The sequence below is a fragment of the Anarrhichthys ocellatus genome, unplaced genomic scaffold, assembly GCF_004355925.1.
Source record: "Anarrhichthys ocellatus isolate YVR2014 unplaced genomic scaffold, GSC_Weel_1.0 scaffold53, whole genome shotgun sequence".
Taxonomy (NCBI): Eukaryota; Metazoa; Chordata; class Actinopteri; order Perciformes; family Anarhichadidae; genus Anarrhichthys; species Anarrhichthys ocellatus.
The window spans coordinates 1,969,295-1,993,426 of NW_022280083.1; the positions used below are offsets into that span (position 1 = coordinate 1,969,295).

Consider the following 24,132-nt stretch of genomic DNA (forward strand, 5'->3'; position numbering starts at 1 on the left):
GATTTTCATCTGGCAGGTTGACGGCAATAAGAAAGAAAGCGTACAAGAGATAATTTATAGATTATAGGAATTATATAATTCAAATGAAAATGTAGAAACTTCAGAGGATATTGGAGCAAATTATTTAAAAAATAAAAAAGGACTCAAAACTACTAAAGTTTATAGTTTAATGCGAACAACTTTGGAAATTATTTGATAAATATTTGTTCAAGGACTGAATCAGAATCTACCTAATAAACTCATTTAATGAGACGTTTATCGATGTTACATGTTCAGTTAATAAATGATGAATCCATCACACAAAGTTAGCAAAAAACTCAAACCCATCATCAAATTTTCCATCAATTATGTTTTATTTCATTATGTTTAAATGATGCCTTCTCACACAGTGAACAAACATGCAGATTTGATGTTTATCTTATATTATAGAGAAACTTGTTATTTCTATCACATAGTCACTTTCTGCTACTGTCCCGCCCATGTTTATCACCTTCTATATTTGGAGAGTTATCAGGCAGAAGAAAAGTAACAAATAAAGCATGAATGTAATAAAGGTATACGGAACATTGCTTTTTTTCTTAATATATATATATTTTTTTGGTTCCTCCCCAAATAAATAAAGTCCACGTGCAAGTTCAGGAAGTCGTTTCCTAATAAAGGCAACATGTCGACATTACTCATCTTTTCCTCCACATAGTTTCTTCAGAGTCTTTTCATAGTCCCCTCGGGAATCAGACTGAAACAAAAGCAGAACTTTACATTAAACCTCCAGTTTGATGTTGAGGTCTTTAATGATATGCACCGTCGTCATTATCGGTTAGTAGTTTGAAGATGAAAAGTAAAAGTATAGCGCAGTTACAGAGGGTGCAGGTTTCTTCTTCAGGTGGACTCGGGTGTTATCTAATCGTCGTCTCCTCCACAGATGGCCTCCACACAGTCCCCCAGGTCGCCCGACACATCCGACTGGAGGACACAACAACACAAGCCAGGAGAAAGTGTCTTCACACCAAACACCAGCAGCGGTGGGACGCTACCTTTACTCCAAGTAAAGGTCTGGAGGTACTTATACTCAAGTATTTCCATTTGATGCTACATAGTACTTCTTCTGTACTACATCAAAGAGGGAAATACTTTATCAGACAGCCTTCGTTACTTTTCAGATAATACAATATGAAAATCTGCCAATAAAGCACGAAGTGTTATTATAGATTAAATCAGATTGTGTGTGGTTTTAAATCTCAGGACTGGAGACCAGATCCACAAGCAGCAAAATAAGAGCGGATAGAAAACACACCGACAGCCAATCACGAAGGCGTATCGCTCGTCAATAAATACTTTGTTTTCATTCTAAAGAGTTAGGAAAGTCCCATCAACTGTTTTTATTCTAAAGAGTTAGGAAAGTCCCATCAACTGTTTTTATTCTAAAGAGTTAGGAAAGTCCCATTAACTTATTTTAAAAAGGCAGGGCTGGTGATCTTTTAGGTTAAAGTCTCATTACATCTAGAAAAAGAAAAAAATAATCAAGTCTGTAGCGGTCACTGGACGGCTACCTGTCTGTCTGTCTGTCTACCAGTACCAACAGTACCAACGGTATCAACGTTTGTTGTTTACGTTCATAATGATCATTTTGGGGGCGTGGCTTTGCAGGGAGGCCTGAAGAGAAATCAGTGTTGCTGACTTTTGCCAGATTTAGTGACTTTTGTAACCGTAAACGGTTTTATTGCCAAGTACGTTACAGGTACAAGGAATCTGGCTTTGTGCACAACAGTAAACGCAATGAATAGTATAAGATGTAATTTAAAAAATATGAAAATTTACAATAAAATATGGTAAACAAACAAAAGGAAGTATGTTAAAACAAGTATCTATTAAGGTCAAAGTGTATAATAATAGAGAAGACTTGTGCAAAGGGTGTGTAACTAACAAATTGTCCTGTGGATGCAAGTGTGCGAGTCAGAGGAGGTCTGGGGTTTTATTGACGAGCCCAACTGCAGATGGGAATGAATGGTATTGCAGCGTGAGGTCTTGGTCCTGATGGACCTCAGCCTGCAGAGCTGCTGGTGCTTTCATTGGAGAAGAGTTGGCAACACTGGGCTTGGACAGTTTTTAAAATCTAGCGTACTCCTACAACTTTCTGAAGATCACCAACCCGCCTTTAATGTTAGTAAGAGATTAGTTTTGAGTAAACAGACGATGTGTTCAGGGCCCCGTTCCATTTCAGTTATTCCGCCGATTAGTCATTTTGTCTCCGAACAGTCTTGTCTTCTGCGTTATTCATATTTAAATATATATTTGGCTTCACGGATATCAGAGTGGCTTGCCAAATATAATCACTCTTTAAAATCTGATGACTCATGAAACCTCAGACAGTAAATCCACCGAGACCAGAACCAGTCAGGCTCCGTCTGAATTTATGTTACTGCAAACTGTGCGGACACAAAATCTATGCAAGGATCCCATTAAGCTGGAACAACTGGTCATTACATAATCTATACGTTTAACACACATTCATAGTTCCTCACCTTGATGGCAGAGTGCAGAGAGTATTCGTAGAGCTTCTTGAACTCTGCTCTGATGTCCAGCAGGTCGATCTCAGACCGGCTCACCATGATCCGGTTCAGAGTGGACTCGTCTGTTCCACCACCCTGACAACACACAATGTTTCAACACTTTCTGTAAAACTTCATTCATGCACAGTATTTATCCTGCACTCATCCTACATTAGTACTGCTGACCTCTCTACAGAACAAAACTAAAGTGGCACTATAGTCTCTTCTTCAGACACTCAATAGAAATAATTCAGCACCGTGCAGTAAACCGGAGCTCATCTTTAATACTGCTCAACCACTAAAGAAAGACATTTCCTCTTACAATCCTCTCTGCTGAACAGCTTCTTATTATGGGCTGTACCTTCTCCAGTAAACGTCACCATGTTGCCGTTGACGTGGATCTTGTTTGTCCAATGATCCACGACTAAGACGTGTGCAAAAACAGTATATTCACCTTCATGCTCTCATACAGGCGTTCTGCAAAGTAGGCCGGCACGCTCTTCACACATTTCACTGGAGGAGAAACAAAAGTTGAACACAACAATGTGGTGAGAAACAGCATTTATACAAGAGATAAAAGGCTGATATTTTTCTACAAAAGAAAAGGTGCAGTTTTGTTGCCAAATATTTATTTGATTTAAAAACGCCATAATAAACTCTGGCGACAACCTTCAGGTCTGAAGAGCAAAGCCAAAGCTCCATGTGTTAAAGCTGCATTCTCTCTAGTGTCCACCAGGGGGCGACTCCTCTGGTTGTGTAGAAGTCTATGAGAAAATGACTCTACTTCTCTCTTGATTTATTACCTCAGTAAACATTGTAAACATGAGTTTATGGTCTCAATCTCTAGTTTCAAGTCTTCTTCAATACAGCATGATGTTCATTTAGTACATTATGGTCCATTTAGAGTCAGACCATAAAGCAGGAGACGCTTTAGGGCGGGGCTACACGGTGATTGACATGACATTGTCTGGGAGTTGTCTGTGTTTTCGTCTTACAACTTTAACCCTTTCACAGTGCGTTTTCAGTTCATGAAGGTTAATTGTAACATATTGGTCTCCTAAAAATGTCTTAGTGTTCAGTTGTCTGGTTTGGTTGCAAAAACAAAATGGCGACAAAAACATCAAGATGGCGACTGCCAAAAACAACGCTGGTAACGGGTAAAAACAAAGATGGCGTCGGCCATATAAAGTCTATTGTCTAACGCAGTAAATTCACTCTTGGGGATCTGCACCAAAGACCAAAAGTATGTGAACATTCCCATGTGTGACTGTTGAACATGTAATCCAAAAACAGTCATTGATCTGCTGCTGATTTAGTCCACAAACTTCTGGCATTAAAGTCGATAATAACATGTTAGAATATAAAGTTCGAGCACAAACCGATTGCCACCAGCAGCTCCTCCAGGTCCCCCGTCATCTCTCCTTCAATGCTTTGCTGCAGAGTCTTTCCACTGATGTTCTTGTATTCAACAAGAGCTGCACGAGAGAAACAGTCTCACTTTCACATTCTGTTTGTAAGAACTCGAGTGTAGTTTAGATTAAACACGATATAAGTTGTGACGTACTTCGTCTCAGTTGAGGAATACTTCTCTGGCAGAGGATGTCAACAAATTTAGATTCATCCGTGCCCCACTTCTTCTCCCCGGCATCGTAGAGGGTCTGTAGAACGAAACAAAAACACTCACCATATCGACAGACCTCCATCCATCCATCTCTAGACATATATACACACACATATATATACACACACACACACACACACTAAAAACACTTTCACTATGAGTCAAGGTCACACATCAAACTGCACCTCAGCGTCTTCTTTTGCTTTCCCCGCATCTACTGTGGTGTTCTCGTCCCTCTCGCCCTGAAAACAAAACAACTTTAATTATTTAATAACCAGCCACTCTGTTCTCTTCCCTCTTTAAACACTTCAAGTATAAACTAAGAACTCCGTTGACTCAACATCTACAAACTGCTGCTGTGCAGACAAGCCTTGTTCAAACCAACAGAACTTGTTTATTCCTTTATGTTGAGTAATTATGACGAATGTGACTAAGGGAGTGTATTCACCCTCCCAATTAAAGATATGTCACGTTTCCCTTTTTCCTCTTTGTTTTATGTCTAACCATTATTATATCTTTTTTTTTTTAAATATACATCTATGTATTTATCTTTTTTAAATTATCTCAGGGAAGACATTCAAATTAATTCAGCATTTTGTGTTCTTGGAGATGTAGATATTTTTATCAATTTACTTAAAGCAAACAATGAACATTCATTTATAGTCACATTATAAAAGAGATCATAATGTATTACAGCTTTTAAAAAAATGTCAGTGACCAGCAAATAATATTAACCAATATGACACTTGACCCTATAAGTTATTATAAAGCTTTATAACATTAACATATATTAATGTTATAAAGCATTATGAATAGTTATGAGTGCTTAACGGCAATTATAGTTACAAAAGTAAAGTTTAGTGTTCTCTTGAAGATATACAATTGTTTTTACTTTACTTAAAGCCAACAATGGCCGCTTATAGTAACGTATAATCATAAAATATTATAATACATTTCAACTGAAACAGAACATCAACAGTTATGAGGTTCTAATTCATTATAAAATACTTTGTAATGCGTTACAGATATTGCTATAAATAATTATGAATATTTACGATTGGTTATAACTACAGTGCTATAAGCAGGTTATAACACATCATTTATTTAGAATGCTTTATAGACATGGGCATCATAGAAAGTGTCGCCACAACTTGTTCATTCCATCCAGACTGAGGTTTTACTTTATGATCCATCGACTGCGTCCGTCTCTCATCACAGACTCTGGTCTGATGCAAGTTAAATAAGATAGAATTGTATATCTGACCGACTCTTCACAGCTTTTACTTTGCGATGACAAACCTCGGCCAGGAGCAGCAGCGCTGTGGAAAAGTCTCCGGAAACTTCCGTCTTCAGGTCGAGGGTCAACTTCTTCTCCGTTTCTGTGAGAGAAAAACATCAAAAGACAAACTCGTGATTCTGATGTTTGAAAACTAAACCGTCGCAAAAACAAGAAATTCTGACTTTCCAGAAACATTCACCGTCGTGCCGTTTGCTTCATTTACCTTCCAGATAGACGTCAGTGAGAGCTTTGATTTGTTGGTTGGATCTGGAGGCAAAGATTTCAATCAAGACGCTGTCGCTTGTCCCAGCTCCCTGAAACGTCAGTTACTTTACCACCTTTATTACATCAAGGAGATTTAATGAACCACAACTTAACGCATGATAATGATGTCCTGTCCAACTTTCACCAGGGAGCTACTGTCCCTCAAACGATAAAAATAACGTTATCACTTGATCGTTGCAGCGTCACCGTACATTTCATGGCTCAGTTGCTTAAAAATAAGTTAAAATAACTGGTGGAACCATAAATACAAGAACACATTGAAGAGCAAAAGACACATTTCACTTTAGCCAAAAACTAATCCCAGGCGCACAGAGTTTGTGCTTAATATTTATCACTATTGTTTATAGTTTCACCCTTTTACTTCATATTTGTTTCTGTTGTAATCTTTTGATCTAATCTTATAAAATCGAATAAGTGTGTAAAACTGACCCTCATGGCCCGCATCACTTCATGGCAGTCGTACGCTGCAGGAGGGGTGGCGAGCGCCACCAGCAGCTCCTCAAAGTCCCCGGTGGTGTCTCCTTTCAGGTCCTCCACCAACGTCTGACACGGAAAACACAACCCGTCATTTTTCAAACACACCCATGCAAATACAGCCAACACCGACTGAGCCGCACAGCACCGACAGTATGAGAACGGTTCGTCATGTTGAAGCTGCACGAGACGATATCTAATAAAGTGTTCAAGCAAAGAATGTGAAGCAACTGATAAAAATAAATAATCTCAGGTGACAGGTACTCAGATTATTATAATACAACTGTTCTGTTGAGGATAAAGTCCGCCTTATTTTTACCTTTTAGACTAGTTTAAATGAAAGTAAAGAAACAGAAACTAACTAATTTTTCTTAAATTTAACATTGACTACAGTTTCTCGCTAAGAGCTCATGGAAACAATCTGCAACACCTGCTGCAAAATCAGAGGAAGAACTAGTTCATAGGTTGGTTGAAGTTTTGTTCGGATTTTTAGACAAAACAAAACAAAAACAAAAACCTGTTGCTCATGAAGCTCTTTTTTCTGAGCTGCTTTGAAAAACTCAATTCCCTCTGGATAACAGCATCGGCTGCAGGACAACAGGAGCGGGCGTTCTTACTCTGCTAGTGGCTTCCTGATAAGCTTCACAGATGAGCTGCTTCTGAGCGCTGCTCCGATGGGTCAAAATGTCAATCAGAGTCTTCTCTTTGGTGCCTGAAAAAAGATTGAAAACAGTATACAAGTTTAAAGCCATTTTCAGACAAATGTCTGCTTAACAGACAAAAGAGAAGGGGGAAAAAAAATAAATAAATAAATAAAAAAAAAAAAATAAAAAATAAAAAAAAAAAGCAGTTCTGGCTTTGTAAGGAAGTGTAGCAAGACAATGAGCTAATGTGTTAGCATTCCAACACATGCCATCAGGTAGCCAACAGCTATTTGATTTTTAGCAACATCCTGAACATGCAACATTTAGCATCCTAATATTAGCATTTTAATATGTTCACGGCATGTTGCTAACAATGCTAAATTAGCATCAGCACAAAATATAGCACATGATTCTGTGCTGTATTTATGTTTTTAACACTAGTTAGCTTGTTATGTGAAACTTATCCAAGTGTCCATTGTACAAGTAGTCCCAACTTTAGCATACTATGCTAATCTCAAAATACAACAGTGGATGACTGTATATTTGTGAATAACTAAAATATATTCTGTCATGAAACTGAGTTATGTTAATTGTGTATCCACAGATTATATATTTAACAGTATAATATGTTGTGTTTTTGGTACCGAGTCCTTCGATGGCCTCCTCCAGAGCCGCAGCATCTTCTCCTGCATCAAAGTTAGCTTTGGGCTTGATGGTTCCTCTGTCCCCAGTCTGAAGAAGAGACAGTTTATGCGTTCATCTCTTTTGTAATTTGTGTAATAAATGAAAAACCTGAAATGTAAAGTTTTAGCTGGACCTACCGGTGCTGTGAACGAGGACGGGGAATTCACAAGACTGTCCAAGTCATCCTGCAGAACAGTTGAAAACGTACGATCAGTCAAAAACCTCATCGTAAAATAAATTAAACAAAAAGACTGAACTCTGCTTACCCACAAAGACGCCATGATCACAACAGGAAGTTCTTCTGGAGGAAAACACATTCATTGTTATTTATGAAGGAAAGCTTGTTTCTTTCTCACCAAACGCCATTTAATTAATAACTAGCACAAATGCAAGTGTTCATAAAATGATGATAAAACAGAGTTTACGAGAGCCGTTTATAGAACAGTCTGCTTTATTTATGTCACATTGTGTCTACTATGCGTTTTCCCTGTAATAATAATACATTCTGCATATAAAGTAGGATATATAAACATCTATACATAATCATTTAGTCCATGTTCATCCATTTATTTATTTTCTTCCACTATTTGTATAGTTTAAAACTTTTTATTTCATTGTTGGCCATTGGTGCTTTTTAATTTCTATAAAGTTTAGCCTGTAAATACACCCATTCCTTTCACATAATACTCATATTATATACATCGTATTCATCTATTATTTACCTTTATGTCTCCAGCCGTTATGTCTATTTCAGTACACGAGTTAAATTCCTTTTATTCTGATTTAATGAGTTAGAGAATGTTTAGTTGAGTCAGTGAGTTTACAGTCGTCTTGTTTTTTGTGTTCCAGTGAATAGCAACAAGTGTAAAGGATAAAATGATGATTTGACTTCTGTTAACATGACTATTTATTATTATTTAATTCATCTTTAGAGAAAAACTTTAAACCTTGAGAATGAAGCTGAAATGTTTGATGTTTAATTGCCCCAAAGTTTTCCCAGTTCACAGCAATTACGTACCATAACTTTGGGCTTTTTATTTTTAGATATTGAGGCAGCCATATCACAACTGAAATCTTTAAAACAATAAAAATACTAAAGCAGGAAATAAATGTTTATTTATATGACTCATTGAAATAAGTGTCAGAGCTCAGTTACCTCTAACAAAAGGCTCTAATCTTCCTCTGTCGTGTAGTAAGTCACATTAATTGTGACTTTATAGCCCCATTTTGTCTGCCTGTAACTGGATTATATTTAAAAGTTTTTATATTTAAAGTTTTAGCCTCAGTCAAAACCAGTTTTTGCTCAGGTAATAATGAGTTAATGAGCAAAGTAATGACGTGCGTCTAAACCTTCAACTACCTGTTTTTAAACCAACAATACGAAACAACATAAACTCAGAGGAATGAAAGAAAACCTCACCTGGATATCAGCTTGAACCGGAAAAGTGTTCCGCCACACCTGTAGAAGCCGGATATATACCCGAGGAGTCACCTGGCCACGCCCACAGCAAACACGCACGCGTCGCCTTCAGGGACCGCTCGGACATTTTAGATGTCTACATTTAAAATGTCAGTTTAATAATGATATTACACATTAGTCTTTATATGAAATATGATATGGATGTTTAAATCAACCGTCAGTTTTAAATCATTGGTTTTAAAGGTATGGTTCATTTTTTTCATATTTTACTTTTCACTTGTTTATGAATTTAGCGTTTACTACTATTCAACTGTTCCAGTGTTTGTAAAGTTTATAATACTTATTGGCCTTTCTAGTCCAAAATCTAGTGCAAATTTTGTCAGTTTTAGTAAAAACTATAAAGATTTATCTGTCCTTAAACTTCATGATTACATTTTTTACGAGTAGCAGCAAATGCCTAAAATACTCGCGTTTGAGATTTACAGAACATGAAATGACACAAAATGTTCAAATATTTGTACCAAATCCTGCAGTAAAAAAACAATTAAAACAACTAATTTGTCTATTTTCATCTTCAGTTTTTATTTGTTCTTTTCTCCCAAAATTAAGTGAAAAGAATCAAAAATCACAAATAAACATTAAATACAAACAATCGTGGGGTTTTCAATTTATTTTTTTATTACTAAAAAAAGGCACCAAATACAGGCATCATGTTTGATAGCATCGTAGTTATTTTCCACACAATGATAGCACCAAAAGAATATATGGTTATTCCCCATAACGTCTCCTGTCCCCGTGTTGTTTTGATAGGCACACAGTAGAAAGAAGACGAGAGGATCAGAGAGACGAACGAAGAGAAAGACGAGTCGACGCCTCTCTGTGTCGCACACTTCAAAGCATGAATGTAACTCTTAACATCAGTAGCTGAGCGTAACGTAGTACATAAGAGGGTGATGTCACAATACAAAAATGAGAGGAAAATAAAGGGGCGGGGTTTTGTGTCTTTGGGCGGAACGAAGGCAGGTAGACACACATTATTATTATAAAATACATCATTTTAAAAAGTGAATATTCTCATTAGAACAGCAGTAAGGCTAAAGCATTCAGTCATGTGGACGGGGGGGTTGTTATCCGGCGTCTGGTTCATTACAATCACATGGAACATGTCCACTTTCTTTCATCGCTCTTGGAGAAGAAATTAAAACACTTTGGATGATTCGTTTGTGAGGATAAATACTGCATGGCACTTAATATTGGCAGCTATCAGAGAACAGTACGGACAAAATAAAAAATAAAGTAATTAGTGTTGAAACAAGAATCTGTTGGTTCAACGTGACAGTACAGATGTCTCTAAGTAAGGCTTGAAATAGTTTTTTTAATGCTTCCTGCTCATGAGGGGAAGGATTTAACACAAGTTATGGCATAATTGCACTTGTATAGGTATCATTCATTTGTGTTGTTGTTCACGCACTCAGCAGCCAGCAGCACACCGTCTGTGCTCAACTCTCTCACGCGGTCAGAAGCAGCCGAGCTAGAAGCACGATGAGTGACTTCTAAACTGGCTACAACTCCACAGCAGTGACATTAAGTAGCAGTGAAACGACTCCGTACAGCAGAGAAGTGTTTTTCTTTTTGTCCAACAAACAATCACCAGTGTCTGAGCTACCAGTCCCCGTCACGGTGCCAACAGAAAGCAATAAAAGGATGTACATGTCAAGTAGAACGGTGAGATACACGATGGAGCTGAGTGGTTTGTTGATTCCTGAGGTAGCCCAAAACGCCGCGCAGCCGTCACGCTCTTCCCTTTTTCAAAGTGGTATAAAAATACATGAACAAAACATCTCGTTCCTTAAGTACAAACTTTCTTTTAGAAAATACCTTTTCCTCTTTCACTTCCTCGTCAGTGTCTCAGACCTCGGTGCCGTCGCTGAGGTTGTTGTGGAGTTTCACCTCCAGGTTGACCTGTTTGATCTTGGCCTTGCCGTTGGCGTCTTGGTTGCGGTTCAGCACGTTGACGTTCCTCACGGTGCAGTGTTTGGTGCTGAAGTTCTTCTCCACGCACTTGTCCAGGCACACCTCCACCTTGGTGTTGAGCGGGTACTCCTCGTACACCTTCTCCGCCTTCTTGCTCTTCTTCTTCTTGGCTGCCCGGCGGCAGCGGCGGAGCAGCAGGCAGGCGGCCAGCAGCACCAGCACCAGCAGGGTGACGGCGGCCACGCCCCCGCCCACCGAGCCGCCCACGTGGGCGTTGAAGGAGGCGGAGGGCCCGGCCTCCAGGCGCAGCGACTTCATGTTGGTGCCGTTCTTCACCTGGTCGCCCTCGTTGTCGTAGATCAGAGACTCGTCCAGCGTCAGGCGCCCGCTGCGATCCACCAGGTCGCGTCGCGGGCGGCTCAGCCGGTGGGTCACCGAGCGCTGGATCCTGGGGCTGGAGCGAGACTCCGGACTGATGACGTAAATCACCTGCAGGTACCACTGGTGCCCCGCCTCCACCTGTCAATCAACAGAGAGGGAGAAGGAAGGAAGGACGGCGTTAGCAGGTGAAGGAGCTTCATTGTTAGCGTCCGTTAGCTTCTCCAAAGAGATAATCATGTCCTGTATAGATAGACTGACGTAATCTGGCCGAAACTAGTTTATAGATACTTTAAACTTTTTCAATTACATTTATTTTCCTCTGGTCTGACTTCCACTTTAGAAAAAGTAACATTTCAACGGCAACAGCGATGTCTGTGATTGGTGGAAATTCACCTCAGCTTGTGATGAAAATAAATACATTTTTGGCGATTTGACAGTCGCCATCTCGGCTTTTTTGCAACCGATGAACAGAAGTGACCATATCTGGACTGAGGAGGAGTGACGTAGAGACGCCGTATACGTCTCTGGTAGAGACCTGTCAATCACCGTGTAGCCCCGCCCCTAAAGCATCCCCTGCTTTATGGTCTGTGTGACTCTAAATGGACCATAATGTACTAAATGAACATCATGCTGTATTGAAGAAGACTTGAAACTAGAGATTGAGACCATAAACTCATGTTTACAATGTTTACTGAGGTAATAAATCAAGAGAGAAGTAGAGTCATTTTCTCATAGACGTCTGTACAACCAGAGGAGTCGCCCCCTGGTGGACACTAGAGAGAATGCAGCTTTAACACATGAAGCATCGTCTTTATTTTTCAGAGCAGGAAGTTGCCGCCTGGTTTAAATCTACGTCCATTAAATCACAGATACCGAATATCTCGACTTCAACACAGTAACGCGGGACGCAGCTGTAGCGCAGGAGGCTCCAAACACACACACACACACACACACACACACACACACACACTCTCACCTTGTAGAGGGCGTCGACTTTCATGGTGAAGCCGTCGACGCCCGGCATGGCTGCCATGGTCTGCAGCTCTGGGACGTCCGAGGCGAAGTGAGCCTCGAAGGGAACATCGTGGAAAAAGTTGTCACAAACGTCCGGCTGTTTACGATCCTGCAGAGAGAAGATGATCAAAAATAAACTTGTGTTTTCATGGTTTTCTTTATAAAAATCAGATTCCCATCTGATGGAAGTTACAAATACTACAAATAGATTCAACCAGTAACTCATGAGGCATTCAAGAAAGAAGTGTATGCATTAAAGCCGTATTTCTGCTTCACATGATGACGGTTTGTGAACAATAAAAAGACACCAGAGAGATCATTTACATGGTGAAGAGAGTCAGTAGTTTACATAACACGCAGGCTGTGAATACGTTCAGTAGCATGTGGGGCCATCCCAGTGAGAAGTGGGAGTGGTCAGACTGGTGAGGCAGGAAATACAAACAAAAGAGGTCCAGTGTGTGTGCGTGTGTGTGTGTGTGTGTGTAGGGGTGTGTCAGCCTGCTGTGTACAGATATACCATTACAGGAACATTAAGGATATTTTAGGACGTCTGAAGCAAAGAAATCAAAAGAAAAACTATAAAGTTCTTTTTTTACTTTGACTTATAAAAAGTGTAAATTAATTTAATGGTTTCTAACAATAAATATGTTATAATAATATTAACAGGTACTGATGATCTATCAGACATAACGCTCTTTGAACACGCCACACTAAAGTCAGCGTTGGTGTCCGTACCAGCAGCAGGAAGCGGTGCTTGAGGTGCTTGTTGGGCTGGATGCAGCCGTACTGCGGCCCCTCGTTGTACAGCGTCCCCGTGGGGTCAAAGAAGGGGACGTGTCCGTCCCTGCCGGTGCAGAGGTACACCTTCTCCAGCTGCAGCTTGTAGGCTGCGTTCAGGTTCTGATCGGGGTTCCACAGCACCCTGCCGTACATAGTCTGACCTGCAGGGGGCGGCAGAGGGACACGTTTTTATATTTATTAGTGGACAATGTGCATAAAATATCAAATTAAATCATTATCTTGGTGCAGAACTTCTTAAGAACTCATAGCAGGACATAAATGCCACTCGATGAATATAATTTGTCTGTGTATGATTGGAAAGATGTGAAAAACTAAAATAAGTGAGAGAACTGTGAGGAGGAAAATGTCCTTATTCTCAGTAAAGGAGGTTCTTCGTGTTTCTCTCCACGTACCCATGGAGAACGCTCCCTTGTAGTCCATCTCAGCCATGGCGACGTCGGCGGTGGCGGGGTCCATCATGAACACCTTCTCGTTGTTGCACAGCTGGAACTCCGTGTTGAGGGAGTAAACCACGGGGACGGGCCGGTTGGTCTGCTGGAAGGCGATCGGCACCAGAAACCTTGTCGGACAACAAAACAAAGAGTTTTAAGTGCTGTTCCGTTAGCTGTCCTGTTTACCCACAATGCACCACCAGGCTCTATTTGAATACGCGAGGGAGCGTACTTCTCTGGAGCGTGAGCCGTGCAGGACAGAGGTTTGTCTCCGGGGTCGATCCAGGGCTGAGTGGGCTGGACGGTGCAGGGGACCAAGAACACGGTGTACTCTCCAGAGTAGTCCTTCCTGTTACGAGACGCAAACACAAAAGGATTATAACTTTGACGAGGTTCAACTACTTAAAACACGTACCGCTTATAGTTGGTGCCAATCTGATTTTTCAAAATCTTCAAGCTACTTTGCAGCCGAACTGTAAAATGTGAGCTTCCTCCGACCTGCTGTAGGAGCTGGTGGCCCTCCACAGCTGGTACGGGGAGTCGAAGGTCTGAGCGCTCCACAGCAGCTGGATGTCGAACTCCACGCCCCCCAGGTGGTCCGGAGCCATCAGGAGGGACTTGTGACCCGGCAGAGTGTGGTGTTCAAGGACAAACTGACCTGGAGGACAACATTAGACGGAGAAGTGAGGTTTCATTTTATGTTCTGAAGTAGAACGCTAAATCTTACCGTAAGTGTTTTTGTCTAATTACTAGTCAAAACAAGTTTTTTTTCGGACTCTAACGTCTGAAACGTGTCGGCGGACGTCGTGAACGCACCTCTGAACTTGGCGTGGGTTTTGAACTCGATCACCAGTCGTCCGTCTTCTCGGATGTAGATCCTGATGATCTGCAGTCGGGCTGAGAGGACGCTGTCAGTCTGGATACCTGCAGGCAGAGAGGTCAGAGGTCAGATCACATAACGAGTCAGGTGTTTGTAAACCAAATGCTCCTCTACATTACTGGTTCTTATTTCACTACTTTGTGTATTTCTGTCTGTAGATTTATCCTAAATCCACCAAAAGCTACCATTACATAATACCTCATTTGCATATTTAAACATAATATTTCAGAAAACTTGTAACACAAAAAACAATTGTCTTAATGTCAGAAATCAACTGGGGAAGTTTCATGGTGATATCTGTTAGTTACTTTTTTTACCCTATTCACTCGATCCTCCCCTTAATAACAAATGAAAGTATAAAATTGTATATTTTTGTATCTTAGGGTCCCACATTACTACGTGGGACCCAATCACAACATACACAAATACATATTTTGATAAATGTTTAGAATATACATTTATTTAAGAGTTGTTTCCTCTGTAATTAAAGTAAGATTTGCTGTTTTTTAATAGTTTTAAAAGCACTAAATATTCTCAGAATCACTTGCTTGAGACTCTAGAGATGTAGTTCTGTCACACACAGATCTGTTTAAACTGAAATAGATGCTCGTGGATCCAGAAGAAATGCACAAACAGAGACTTGCAGTGACTTTGCATCACGATCTGCTCATAAAGAGATAAGCGGTGTTTGGTTCTGACCCGTCCTCCACAGCACGGTGTCGTAGAAGAAGGAGAACTCCATCTCGGTGTGATGCTCCAGAGAGGCCCAGCCCCGCGGCGCCGTCACGTAGATGTAGGACACGTAGAGAGGAACCTGCACCGTCAGGAAGGACTGAGCCGAGTCCCGGACCTGGAGGAGCAATAGCACGATGTAATGTTTTTATAGCTGACTTCATACAGGATATGGTCCAAAGCCCCAGAACAAGTGAGGGCCTTGAGTTGAGTTTATGGTCGTCGCCATCTTGTTTTTTGCAAGTGACATGACAGGGTGGAGCTAAGTACAATCAAAGGCTGAATAAGTCATTTTTAGGGAACCAAAATGTTACAATTAACACGCTGGCCACGGCCCAAAACAAAGATGGCGACGTTAAGGTTGTAAGACGAAAATACGGACAGAAGCCGTGGTAGCGACCTGTCAATCACCGTGTAGCCCCGCCCTAAAGCATCCCCTGCTTTATGGTCTGTGACTCTAAATGGACCATAATGTACTAAATGAACATCATGCTGTATTGAAGAAGACTTGAAACTAGAGATTGAGACCATAAACTCATGTTTACAATGTTTACTGAGGTAATAAATCAAGAGAGAAGTAGAGTCATTTTCTCATAGACTTCTATACAACCAGAGGAGTCGCCCCCTGGTGGACACTAGAGAGAATGCAGTCGAGGTGTCTGCTATAAAGCGACCGGCCCCCCGACTGCTCTTCCGTACCTGGAAATCGGCGGTGACGGAGCCACCGCAGACGTCGATGAGCTCCGTCATGTCGTAGTAGGCGTCAAAGGTCCAGATGCAGCTCTTGAGGTTGAGGTGCTTGTAGAGCTGGATGCTCTTGGCCTCCCGGACGTTGGGGTTGAACTGGTAGGGCCGGTCGTACCCCGGCCCCAGAGAGATGCTGTCGTACGACAAGTCGTCCAGGAAACCCGCCTCTGTGGGAAGAAGGTTCGTATTAGCTGAGACAGAGAATAAGCTTTTTACTTTTAAACAAACATCGAATCAAGGTTTATTATAATGCAACAATCTGCTCGATGTCGAATACCCATAAAACAGAGCTGAGCATGAGTAGAAAGTGGAAACAGGATTAGCATTGGAACACAGCCTGGTGTCAATATATAAAAATAACACTTTCTTTACATCTGATTTGTTCATTATTTTCATATATTTGGACACCTTGCATGTATTATCATCAAAGTTGTCTGTGGCTTCAACAAAAGATAAGATGGAGGAAAAGGAATTGCAGCATTTAACACTGTTGTATCAACTTTAAATGATTCTATTCATCTCCTGTTTCATCTTTGATGTTTAGGATTCCTGGTATTTGTGATGCTGTGTGTGTTTTTGCGCGACTGACCGGAGAGACCCTGCAGCTCCGTGAGGGTAACCAGGTTGGAGCAGACGTGCTGCTGCCTGTAGATGGACTCTGACAGCAGGAAGTGCAGGTTGTGCAGCGGCATGGTGGACACCAGGGGGAGCATGCCGTCCTGATGGGGGATCTGCACCGAGATGTGGATACTAAACACCGACACAGAGAGATATTAACAAACACAATCTAAAGTTTAGGTCGAAACGTTTTCTCCGATGTAAAATGCTCCTCACCGGTTGGGGTGCTCCTTGTGCTTGACGTCCAGGTATTTCAGCGTGGCGATGAAGGACTGAGCCTGGAAGCCCCTGGCGGTTCCGGTGGTGACGGGCGTGTGGCAGATGGAGCCCTCTGTGCCGATGGTGGCGATGTTGCTCCTCAGCGGCGTCCCGAGGTGACCGGACTTATCTCTGGCCTGAGCGACACAGCGGACGTGGAAGCGGCGGCTGAAATAGATGCTGTCCAGGACCTGAGAGAGAGAGAGAGAGAGAGAGAGAGAGAGAGAGAGAGAGAGAGAGTGGAGGAGACATGAGGGACTGAAAGAGAGAGAGAAGCTCAATTAGTCCTTTTTTTCCAGAGAGCTCCCAACTCACCATGTGGTTGACGCTGGTATACGGGGTGGTGTCGGTGACCGTCTCGAAGGGGGACCGGGCGCCGCTGGTGTCGGTGGGTGCCGCCACCTCCCAGGAGAAGTGGACCTGGGTCTGGTTGATGCCGGCCTCGTCGCAGCGCTCCTTCATCACGGGGTACTTTGGGTAGTGGGGGTCACAGGGGGTCACGCACACCAGAGGGTAACCTGGCGACGGCGTCTTCTTGCTGCCTTCCTTGGTCACCTCCTGGACGTGGTCGTAGTCGGCGAGGGAGACCACCTGAGGAGGAAGGAGGGACTCTTTTATTTCTTGGAATTTGACTTTTTTTATCTCGACAAATGGAGGACCCCGCTGAGGTCCTAAAAAGCCGTTTGGGGTTAAAATCCCGACCACATGATACGTCATGTGAACACCTCTGTACTCGTCGTAAGTGGTTCTGGTTTGCTGCTGCTGTTTTGGAGTTACTGAATGTGTCATTCATCAACATCTGAGAAGGAAGCGTGTGGATGAAGAGCAGCAGACTTTGAGACGATCACCGCTCCTCAGCCGACCAACCGGCCAGACCAAACCGCCCCAGAGAGGAGAGGGGTGGAGAGTCTAGATGGAAGCTAAGCTAACCCAGCTAGAACCTGAGGCTACTCCACTACCCAGCATGCTCCTGGCTGTCTAACGTTCAGTCGCAGAACAATAAAATGGATGATGGTCTTCTAAACAGGACTTACTGGCTGTCCCTTGTTGGTCATATTTTCAATAATTTTCAATCTCATGAAGCACTTTGTGATCTTGTTCTATGAAAATGTACAACGCTAAATAAACTGAAGTCACTAATGTCCTTCAAAGAGCTACATCTTCACGTTATGTGTTTGTGTCATATATGAACGCCTGAGTGAAGCTCTTCTGAAACCCGCTGATTAAAATCAGAACATCTGCTCACAATAGGCGTGGCGGGGAGGATGAGGCTGCCCGAAGCCTCCTGGTCCAGAATGGTCACCGTTGCCGTCGTGATCTCCCCGAGCACGGCCTCCACGGGGTCGTCGGGGCCGAGGACCAATGAGAAGGACTCGTGCCACTCCCTGTCCTCATTGGACAGGACCTCCACTTTGAACAGGATGTGGTCCATCCCTGCAGAGAAGAAGTTTGGACCTGAGCTTTACAGAAACACTCACAAAAGAAAATCTCTTTTTAAGGCAAAACCTTCCGCACTGACCTGGGGGGAATTTGAGCACTCGGCTCTTGGGATTGTAGTCGATTCCGGACTGGGCCGACCCGTCGCGGGTGCTGCAGCGGATCTTGGAGGTCCGGTCCAGATCCCCCCCACGGATCACCTTGATGTTGAGCACCTCGATGCCGTCGGGACCGGGAGGCTCTCTGACCTGGTAGGACGCCTGCTCAAACTCAATGGTGGGGGCTGGAGGAAGAGGAGGAGGAGGAGGAAGAGGAAGAGGAAGAGGAAGAGGAGGAGGAGGTCAGAGTGCTGCCCTCTGGTGGTCATACTGTACATGACGACAAGCTGCGCTCCAGATTGCATACTTTTACTCTTTGTTTTTATTACGTGTTCTCTTACAAAGTTACATGCAGCATTCATTCAATTGTGACTTCCTCATAACGTGGCACCTTGAACTTTGACCCTCTTGCTCATATATCCGCTGTGCAAAGGATTGTGGGTCAGAATAGCCAGAGAAGCATGCTGGCTTGCATACAGCAAAATTCGACCGGATGTAGTCGGATATCCTGGTATTTCTTGGCATACTTCATTTGACATCCAGCATACTGAATGGTATTATGGGTATTGTAACGCACAGAGAGTTGCATTTTATTAGGTACCGTCTAGATAAAACTGATGCAGAACCCATCTGTAATAAATCCTTCCTTAATGAAGGTTGAACTGTTTTAAAGAGGTGTTGAACTGTATTGTGCAATGCTGAGTTGTTTTCAGTATTTTATCCTGTTTTTGTGTTAATATCAATAAGGTTGATGGATTAGACTGAATTTGTTTTATCTTGTTGTAATGACAAATTCCAATACAAACTAAAATATCAAAGGTGACTTTATAGAGTTTTTAAATAAATGTGGTCTGGGAGGAGCCTTCATCTTTTATAGTAACAACCTAATGTCTGTATTTTAACAATCTGCCTGATACATTTGCAGAAAGATGTATTGATCCAAACAGAACACTAAAAACCAATATATTCTAACTTCTTAATGAAAGAGACTGAGATGATGATTTATAACTTTCAAGAAGACAAAATGAAGCCGCGGAGCCGCAGTAGTTCAGCAGTGAGTGAGATGAAACCAGTAAACTATCTGCTGTGTGTGACTTCTTACCATCTTCATCGTTGGTGATGGTGACGGTGACGATGTCGCTGGCGCCCACCATGGCACCACTCCAGTGGTCACCCAGCGGCGTCCCAAGATGCACCTGGAACTCCTCTTCGGGCTCAAAAACAGAGTCATCAATGACGACAACGGTGCAGTTTTTCACCTGGAAAACAAACACACAAACAAACATTTTAAAAAACCAACATATAAACTGACTTAATCTACTTCAGAGGAACACGTTGGACTAAATTCTACCTTCTCTCCTTTGAGGAAAGTGACGCGCGACTCGTCAGCGTTCCTCCTCTCCTCGAAGTCGTCCATCACCATGGCCGACATGGTGCGAGTGAAACAACGCGCCGACGACTTGAAGGACAGGTCACCCGTCCGGATGACGGGGACGTGCAGGACGCCGTCTCTCTCCTTCACAGCGTAGGCGCTCTTCTCAAACTGCATGCTGGGAACTGAGAGAGGGGAAGATGGCTGTGATGTGAGGTACGTGAGGAGCCTCAAATGAAAAGCGAGACATGCGATGTTCTCGTGTGCCACGTACTGTCCTGGAAGGTGTCGGTGATGACCACGTTGGCTTCGTAGGGCTCCTGGAGGACGGCACCCTGAGGAGAACTGAGGAACACCACAAAGGACTCGGATCCTTCGATGGACGGGTTCTGGACGTCGTCCATGATGGTCAGACTGCAGGTCTGTAGAGAAGAAGGTGTTAGCGAGGCACCGTAATTATTATATTGTTTTACCTGAATGGCCCCAATACGGCATTGTACATATGATAAGATATGTCGTTAGGCTGAACACCCTGTCGGCCTCTCACACGTCCTCTGATGATAAACATTTATCTTTGTAAAGATATTCATCTTGTAACTAACGAGGAGGCTTCTTTATTTCATTCAGCCTCTCTTAGACGTCCTCCTGCGAGTGAGACGTCTCTGTCCTCACCTCCTCGGTTCTTCCAGGTTTGAACTCCACCTTCTTGGAGCTGGGGATGTAGTCGACCCCGGGGTTGGCGGAGGGGGGGTCCGAGGGCCGGGTGGCGCACCACACAGAGGTCACGGAGGACAGGTCACTGCCCTGACGCAGCACCGGTATTTCAATTGTTCCTGTTGTGAGAATAACGATAAGAATGAATGAGATCATTACATATTCATGTTTCTTATAAATAAAGCTACGCAATGACATCTAAATAAAAAGTGTAACTTCAAAGACTTTCTCGTGTCGTACCGGCATCTTCACTGAAGGTGAAGGTGGCGTTCCCCAGAGTGACGGTGGACGCGTCGTTGGGCCCGTCGATGACCACCTTGGCCGAGGTCACGTCCCCCACGCGGGCGTTGTCCGAGGCGTCCGACAGCACCAGCTCGAACTCCTCGGACAGCTCGTACTCGCTGTCGTCGATGAGCTTGACGTCGCAGGTGGTCATGCTGACGCCGGGGCCGAGGACCACGCGGTTGTCGCCGGACATCCCGCGGCTCTTGTAGTCGGAGCCGGACTCCAGAGCGTGGAGGCTGCTGCCCTGAGCCGACTTGGCCACGGTGTAGCAGAGAGCAGAGACGGTGCTGGAGGTGTCGCCTGAGGGGGAGGCGAGGAGGGAGAGAGAGGGAGGGAGAGAGGGAGGAGAGAGAGAGAGAGGGAGAGGGAGGAGAGAGAGAGGGAGGGGGGGGAGAGAGAGAGAGAGAGAGAGAGAGAGAGAGAGAGAGAGGTTCATGTGTTGGTCATGTGTTGGCTTCCATATATATTTCCTCTAAAATGTGCAACTTGCACGGACTAGTTCGCTGTCTGTGTTTCATTCGGAGCTTTTTATAGATGAACTTTGTGCCAAAAATATAAACATATTTGCTTGGATTGATGCGACACCAAGAATGCAAGTGTGGATAAATCCCTCGGTGTGAGCATCAGTTGGCAACAAGCGGATACAGAATATATGTGTAAATATGTCATATATGGTAACAGAATAACGGGGAAGTCCTTAAATAGAAACACAGGGACGTGAGAAACCTTTTCTCTCGATGGGCGCGTGGATGAAGCCCGTGCTCTCGTTGACGTGGTACGTCTTCTTATCGAACTGCAGCGTCGGCTCGTCCTCGGTGTCGTTGATGTTGACGAGGGCGCGCGTGTTCCCGCCCAGCAGCGCGTACGCCGGCATGCTCAGCTCCACGTGGAAGCTCTCGGTCCCCTCGAACACCTTGTCGTCATTGATGACCACCGTGCACACCTTGGTGTCCTCGCGCTCGTCGAACTGCACCTGTGAATCACCGGGACGTTCAGGGGCGACGGTTCAATACGCGTTTCTGCTTATGATTATGATATTTTGATGGCTGATGTATAAAACCAATTAGGACGGAGAATAAGAAACATCTTCTTCACAAGTTGGATGTCAACACCAGGGGACAAATAAGAAAACTGTATAATCGAGAGGAACATTTGAAAGACAGAGAGACCAAAGAACTGAGCGTAAAACTTTAAAAACAGTCTGTTTTATTCTTAAAGTTTCTTCAATGATTGGACAAGAAATATTCCAAAAGGAACAACATGAAAGTCTTAAATTGAATTTTAAAAACTTAACTTCAGAAACTCATTGATTTCAAATAAAAAAGCTTAAAACATGAAGTCAAAGCCTGAAGTTTAGACATTTTAAAATGTCCTAAAACTAAAAACGCCAGCATGCCGGCGTTGTCCGCTACCTGTCCGGCGTACTCCACGTAGTCCTGCTGGCCCGGTCGGGTCCCGACGCTGCTGGTGGAGGTGGCGCCGCCCTGCTCGGTGCGGCAGAGCACGATGGCGTATTGGTTGAGGTTACCCGTTCGCTTCACCGTCACCGCCACCGTGCCGGCCTTCTCGCTCACGTTGTAGCTGTGGAAGCATCACGAGAACAAGTGACGGGTTTATTTGTGTGTGTATTATTAAAGAAAAAGTACGATAAGATGCTGTGTTTTTCGGACCTTTTGTGCTCGAAGCTGATGAGAGACCACTGGATGTGGAAGACGTTGTCGCTGACCACGTTGGGTTTGCTGTCTTTGACCAGGAACTTGAAGTTGTCCACGGTGTCCCGCACGTTGTCCTGCTGCAGCACGTAGCGGATCAGACCCAGGTTGATATCAGCTGGAAAAGATCAGGGTCACATTAACAACAATCTAACATTTAATTCCTTTTATTTCACTGATTCAGCTGTTTTTCTTCGTATCTTCTACTTTATGTTTTCCTTGTTGTTGGTCTTTAAATGTTTTAATTGTGTACTTTCTGTTTTTTGTGCCTTCTTAAATGTTAATTGTTGGCCCTTCTATGGTCACATTGTGTTATTTATGTCTGTAATACCGCTCCTGTTAGCACTTTGTCACTTCTGTCTGTGAAAAGCGCTTTATAAATATATTTTACTTACTTTGAAGATATATTTTAGAAATCAAAATAATGTTTCAAACATCTTTCTGTGAAATTATTGATCTGCAGAGTTTCATCCTGTAAAGCTCTTTACACGTCAGATTATTTTCTCCACCAATCAATTAACGTTTCGTCTGTAAAATAGTGAAAATGTTATAAATCACGTCTTCAAATATAATCAGTTTACTGACGTATTAAATCCTGACATCTGAGAAGCTGGTTTTGCTTTAAAAAAATAACAAATTATCAAATTAGTTACCGATATATTTTCCTTTGATCAACTTACTAATGAAGTATAATGTTTGCAGCTCTACAACATAGTTCATTATAATACTTAATGGTTCATTATTTGATGAATCTGTCGGTTAAAGTTCAGCATTAAACGTCATGAAATGAAAGAAGGTCAACATGTTGCACTATGTTCTTACTGATTCATTGATTAATAGAGGAAATAGTTGCCAGATTAATTAATAAGTGATAATAATCCTTACGTGCAGCCCTACATCAGCCATCATTTGGTTTGTTACAAATGTACAAAAGATAAATAGCCCTGATGTTTCCCAGCATGTCGCTCTGACCCGACTGTCCCTACAGGGATCCAATCTTTATAATAACATCGCTGGGAAATAATGATTCCATATAACTTGCAGCCTCTGGCCTTCTTCCCACGACTTCAGAGAAATAAAAAACAGTTGACGTCTCGTTTGAAGCTTCCAGAGGAGGTCGGAGAAAAGCAATTACTTTGTAATTGAGGGCCGAAAGCCAGAAGAAGGACGAGAGTCCTCGAGCTTCAAAGATAAAATGACCTCCAGGAAGTTCAGTGATGAACAGGAAAGAGGATCAAATGGAAAAAACATCTTTGCTCTAATATGCAGAACAAGAACACGAGTGAGAATATGAGAGTAAATGTTGACAGTTTGTTCTAGTAAATCCCACAATTACATTCATATTGTTGAGGCTTGTTGGATATTAATCATCAAAGAAATGATGTTTACAAGCTCCTGAATGGAGAATGAAGTAGCACATCAAAGTCCTCCAGCCTCGAGGATCAACATCTCACTAACACTGATCCCTGGCTGCAGCCTAGAGGTGAAGATAAGCAGGCTCACGATGAGAACACCGCTGACGCAAACTGCAAATTAGAAAAACGTGAAGAAAATAAACACGGCTTCTGAGGTACCTTTGAAGAAACCTTCAGTGAGGAGGAGACAGAGAGAGGACAGAGTGACGGGGAATAGGAGCAACAAGTCAATCTGTATGAACAACAACTCTGAACAGTGAAGCCAATGCTTCATGTGTTAAAGCTGCATTCTCTCTAGTGTCCACCA

The 24,132-nt window shown here is 42.8% G+C and overlaps 2 protein-coding genes across 4 annotated transcripts in view; both read right to left on the bottom strand.

Annotated features, from left to right (window-relative positions):
• Positions 1–334: 334 nt before the first annotated feature.
• On the bottom strand, positions 335–8,992 carry anxa3a (annexin A3a). Of its 3 annotated transcripts, none has more exons than XM_031870576.1 (15): positions 8,957–8,992; positions 7,803–7,837; positions 7,674–7,721; positions 7,497–7,584; positions 6,826–6,920; positions 6,164–6,277; positions 5,673–5,763; positions 5,470–5,549; positions 4,356–4,412; positions 4,114–4,207; positions 3,929–4,024; positions 3,004–3,062; positions 2,523–2,645; positions 860–963; positions 335–736 (listed from the first exon to the last, which is right to left on the bottom strand). In XM_031870576.1, exons 2-14 carry the CDS (start codon positions 7,815–7,817, stop codon positions 901–903), a joined length of 1,023 nt encoding a protein of 340 aa, XP_031726436.1. In that variant the 5' UTR covers positions 7,818–7,837; positions 8,957–8,992; the 3' UTR covers positions 335–736; positions 860–900. The 3 variants fall into 3 exon arrangements, with proteins under 3 accessions (XP_031726436.1, XP_031726437.1, XP_031726438.1); XM_031870577.1 differs by having other exon boundaries at positions 7,803–7,834; positions 8,957–8,974; XM_031870578.1 differs by lacking the exon at positions 860–963.
• A 433-nt stretch (positions 8,993–9,425) lies between these two features.
• Positions 9,426–24,132, bottom strand: part of fras1 (Fraser extracellular matrix complex subunit 1) — a 216,861-nt gene continuing 202,154 nt past the window's right edge. The window contains exons 47-68 of the mRNA XM_031870528.1: positions 22,369–22,528; positions 22,111–22,279; positions 21,425–21,671; positions 20,654–20,998; positions 20,372–20,532; positions 19,974–20,121; positions 19,679–19,884; positions 19,430–19,586; positions 18,312–18,512; positions 18,039–18,226; positions 17,108–17,383; positions 16,751–16,983; positions 16,506–16,666; positions 15,869–16,083; positions 15,137–15,287; positions 14,374–14,481; positions 14,056–14,215; positions 13,790–13,906; positions 13,519–13,685; positions 13,061–13,266; positions 12,288–12,434; positions 9,426–11,449 (exon numbers count right to left, since the gene is read on the bottom strand). Of these exons, the coding sequence (XP_031726388.1) occupies positions 10,865–11,449; positions 12,288–12,434; positions 13,061–13,266; positions 13,519–13,685; positions 13,790–13,906; positions 14,056–14,215; positions 14,374–14,481; positions 15,137–15,287; positions 15,869–16,083; positions 16,506–16,666; positions 16,751–16,983; positions 17,108–17,383; positions 18,039–18,226; positions 18,312–18,512; positions 19,430–19,586; positions 19,679–19,884; positions 19,974–20,121; positions 20,372–20,532; positions 20,654–20,998; positions 21,425–21,671; positions 22,111–22,279; positions 22,369–22,528 (4,508 nt within the window). The 3' untranslated portion in view covers positions 9,426–10,864. The remainder of the gene's footprint in view (positions 11,450–12,287; positions 12,435–13,060; positions 13,267–13,518; positions 13,686–13,789; positions 13,907–14,055; positions 14,216–14,373; positions 14,482–15,136; positions 15,288–15,868; positions 16,084–16,505; positions 16,667–16,750; positions 16,984–17,107; positions 17,384–18,038; positions 18,227–18,311; positions 18,513–19,429; positions 19,587–19,678; positions 19,885–19,973; positions 20,122–20,371; positions 20,533–20,653; positions 20,999–21,424; positions 21,672–22,110; positions 22,280–22,368; positions 22,529–24,132) is intronic.

Coding starts and splice junctions, on each gene's coding strand:
- anxa3a (XM_031870578.1), bottom strand. Junction 6,921..7,496: donor GGAGGCCATCGAAGGACTCG/GTACCAAAAACA, acceptor ATCTTTTTTCAG/GCACCAAAGAGAAGACTCTG. Junction 5,550..5,672: donor CACTGACGTCTATCTGGAAG/GTAAATGAAGCA, acceptor TTTCTCTCACAG/AAACGGAGAAGAAGTTGACC.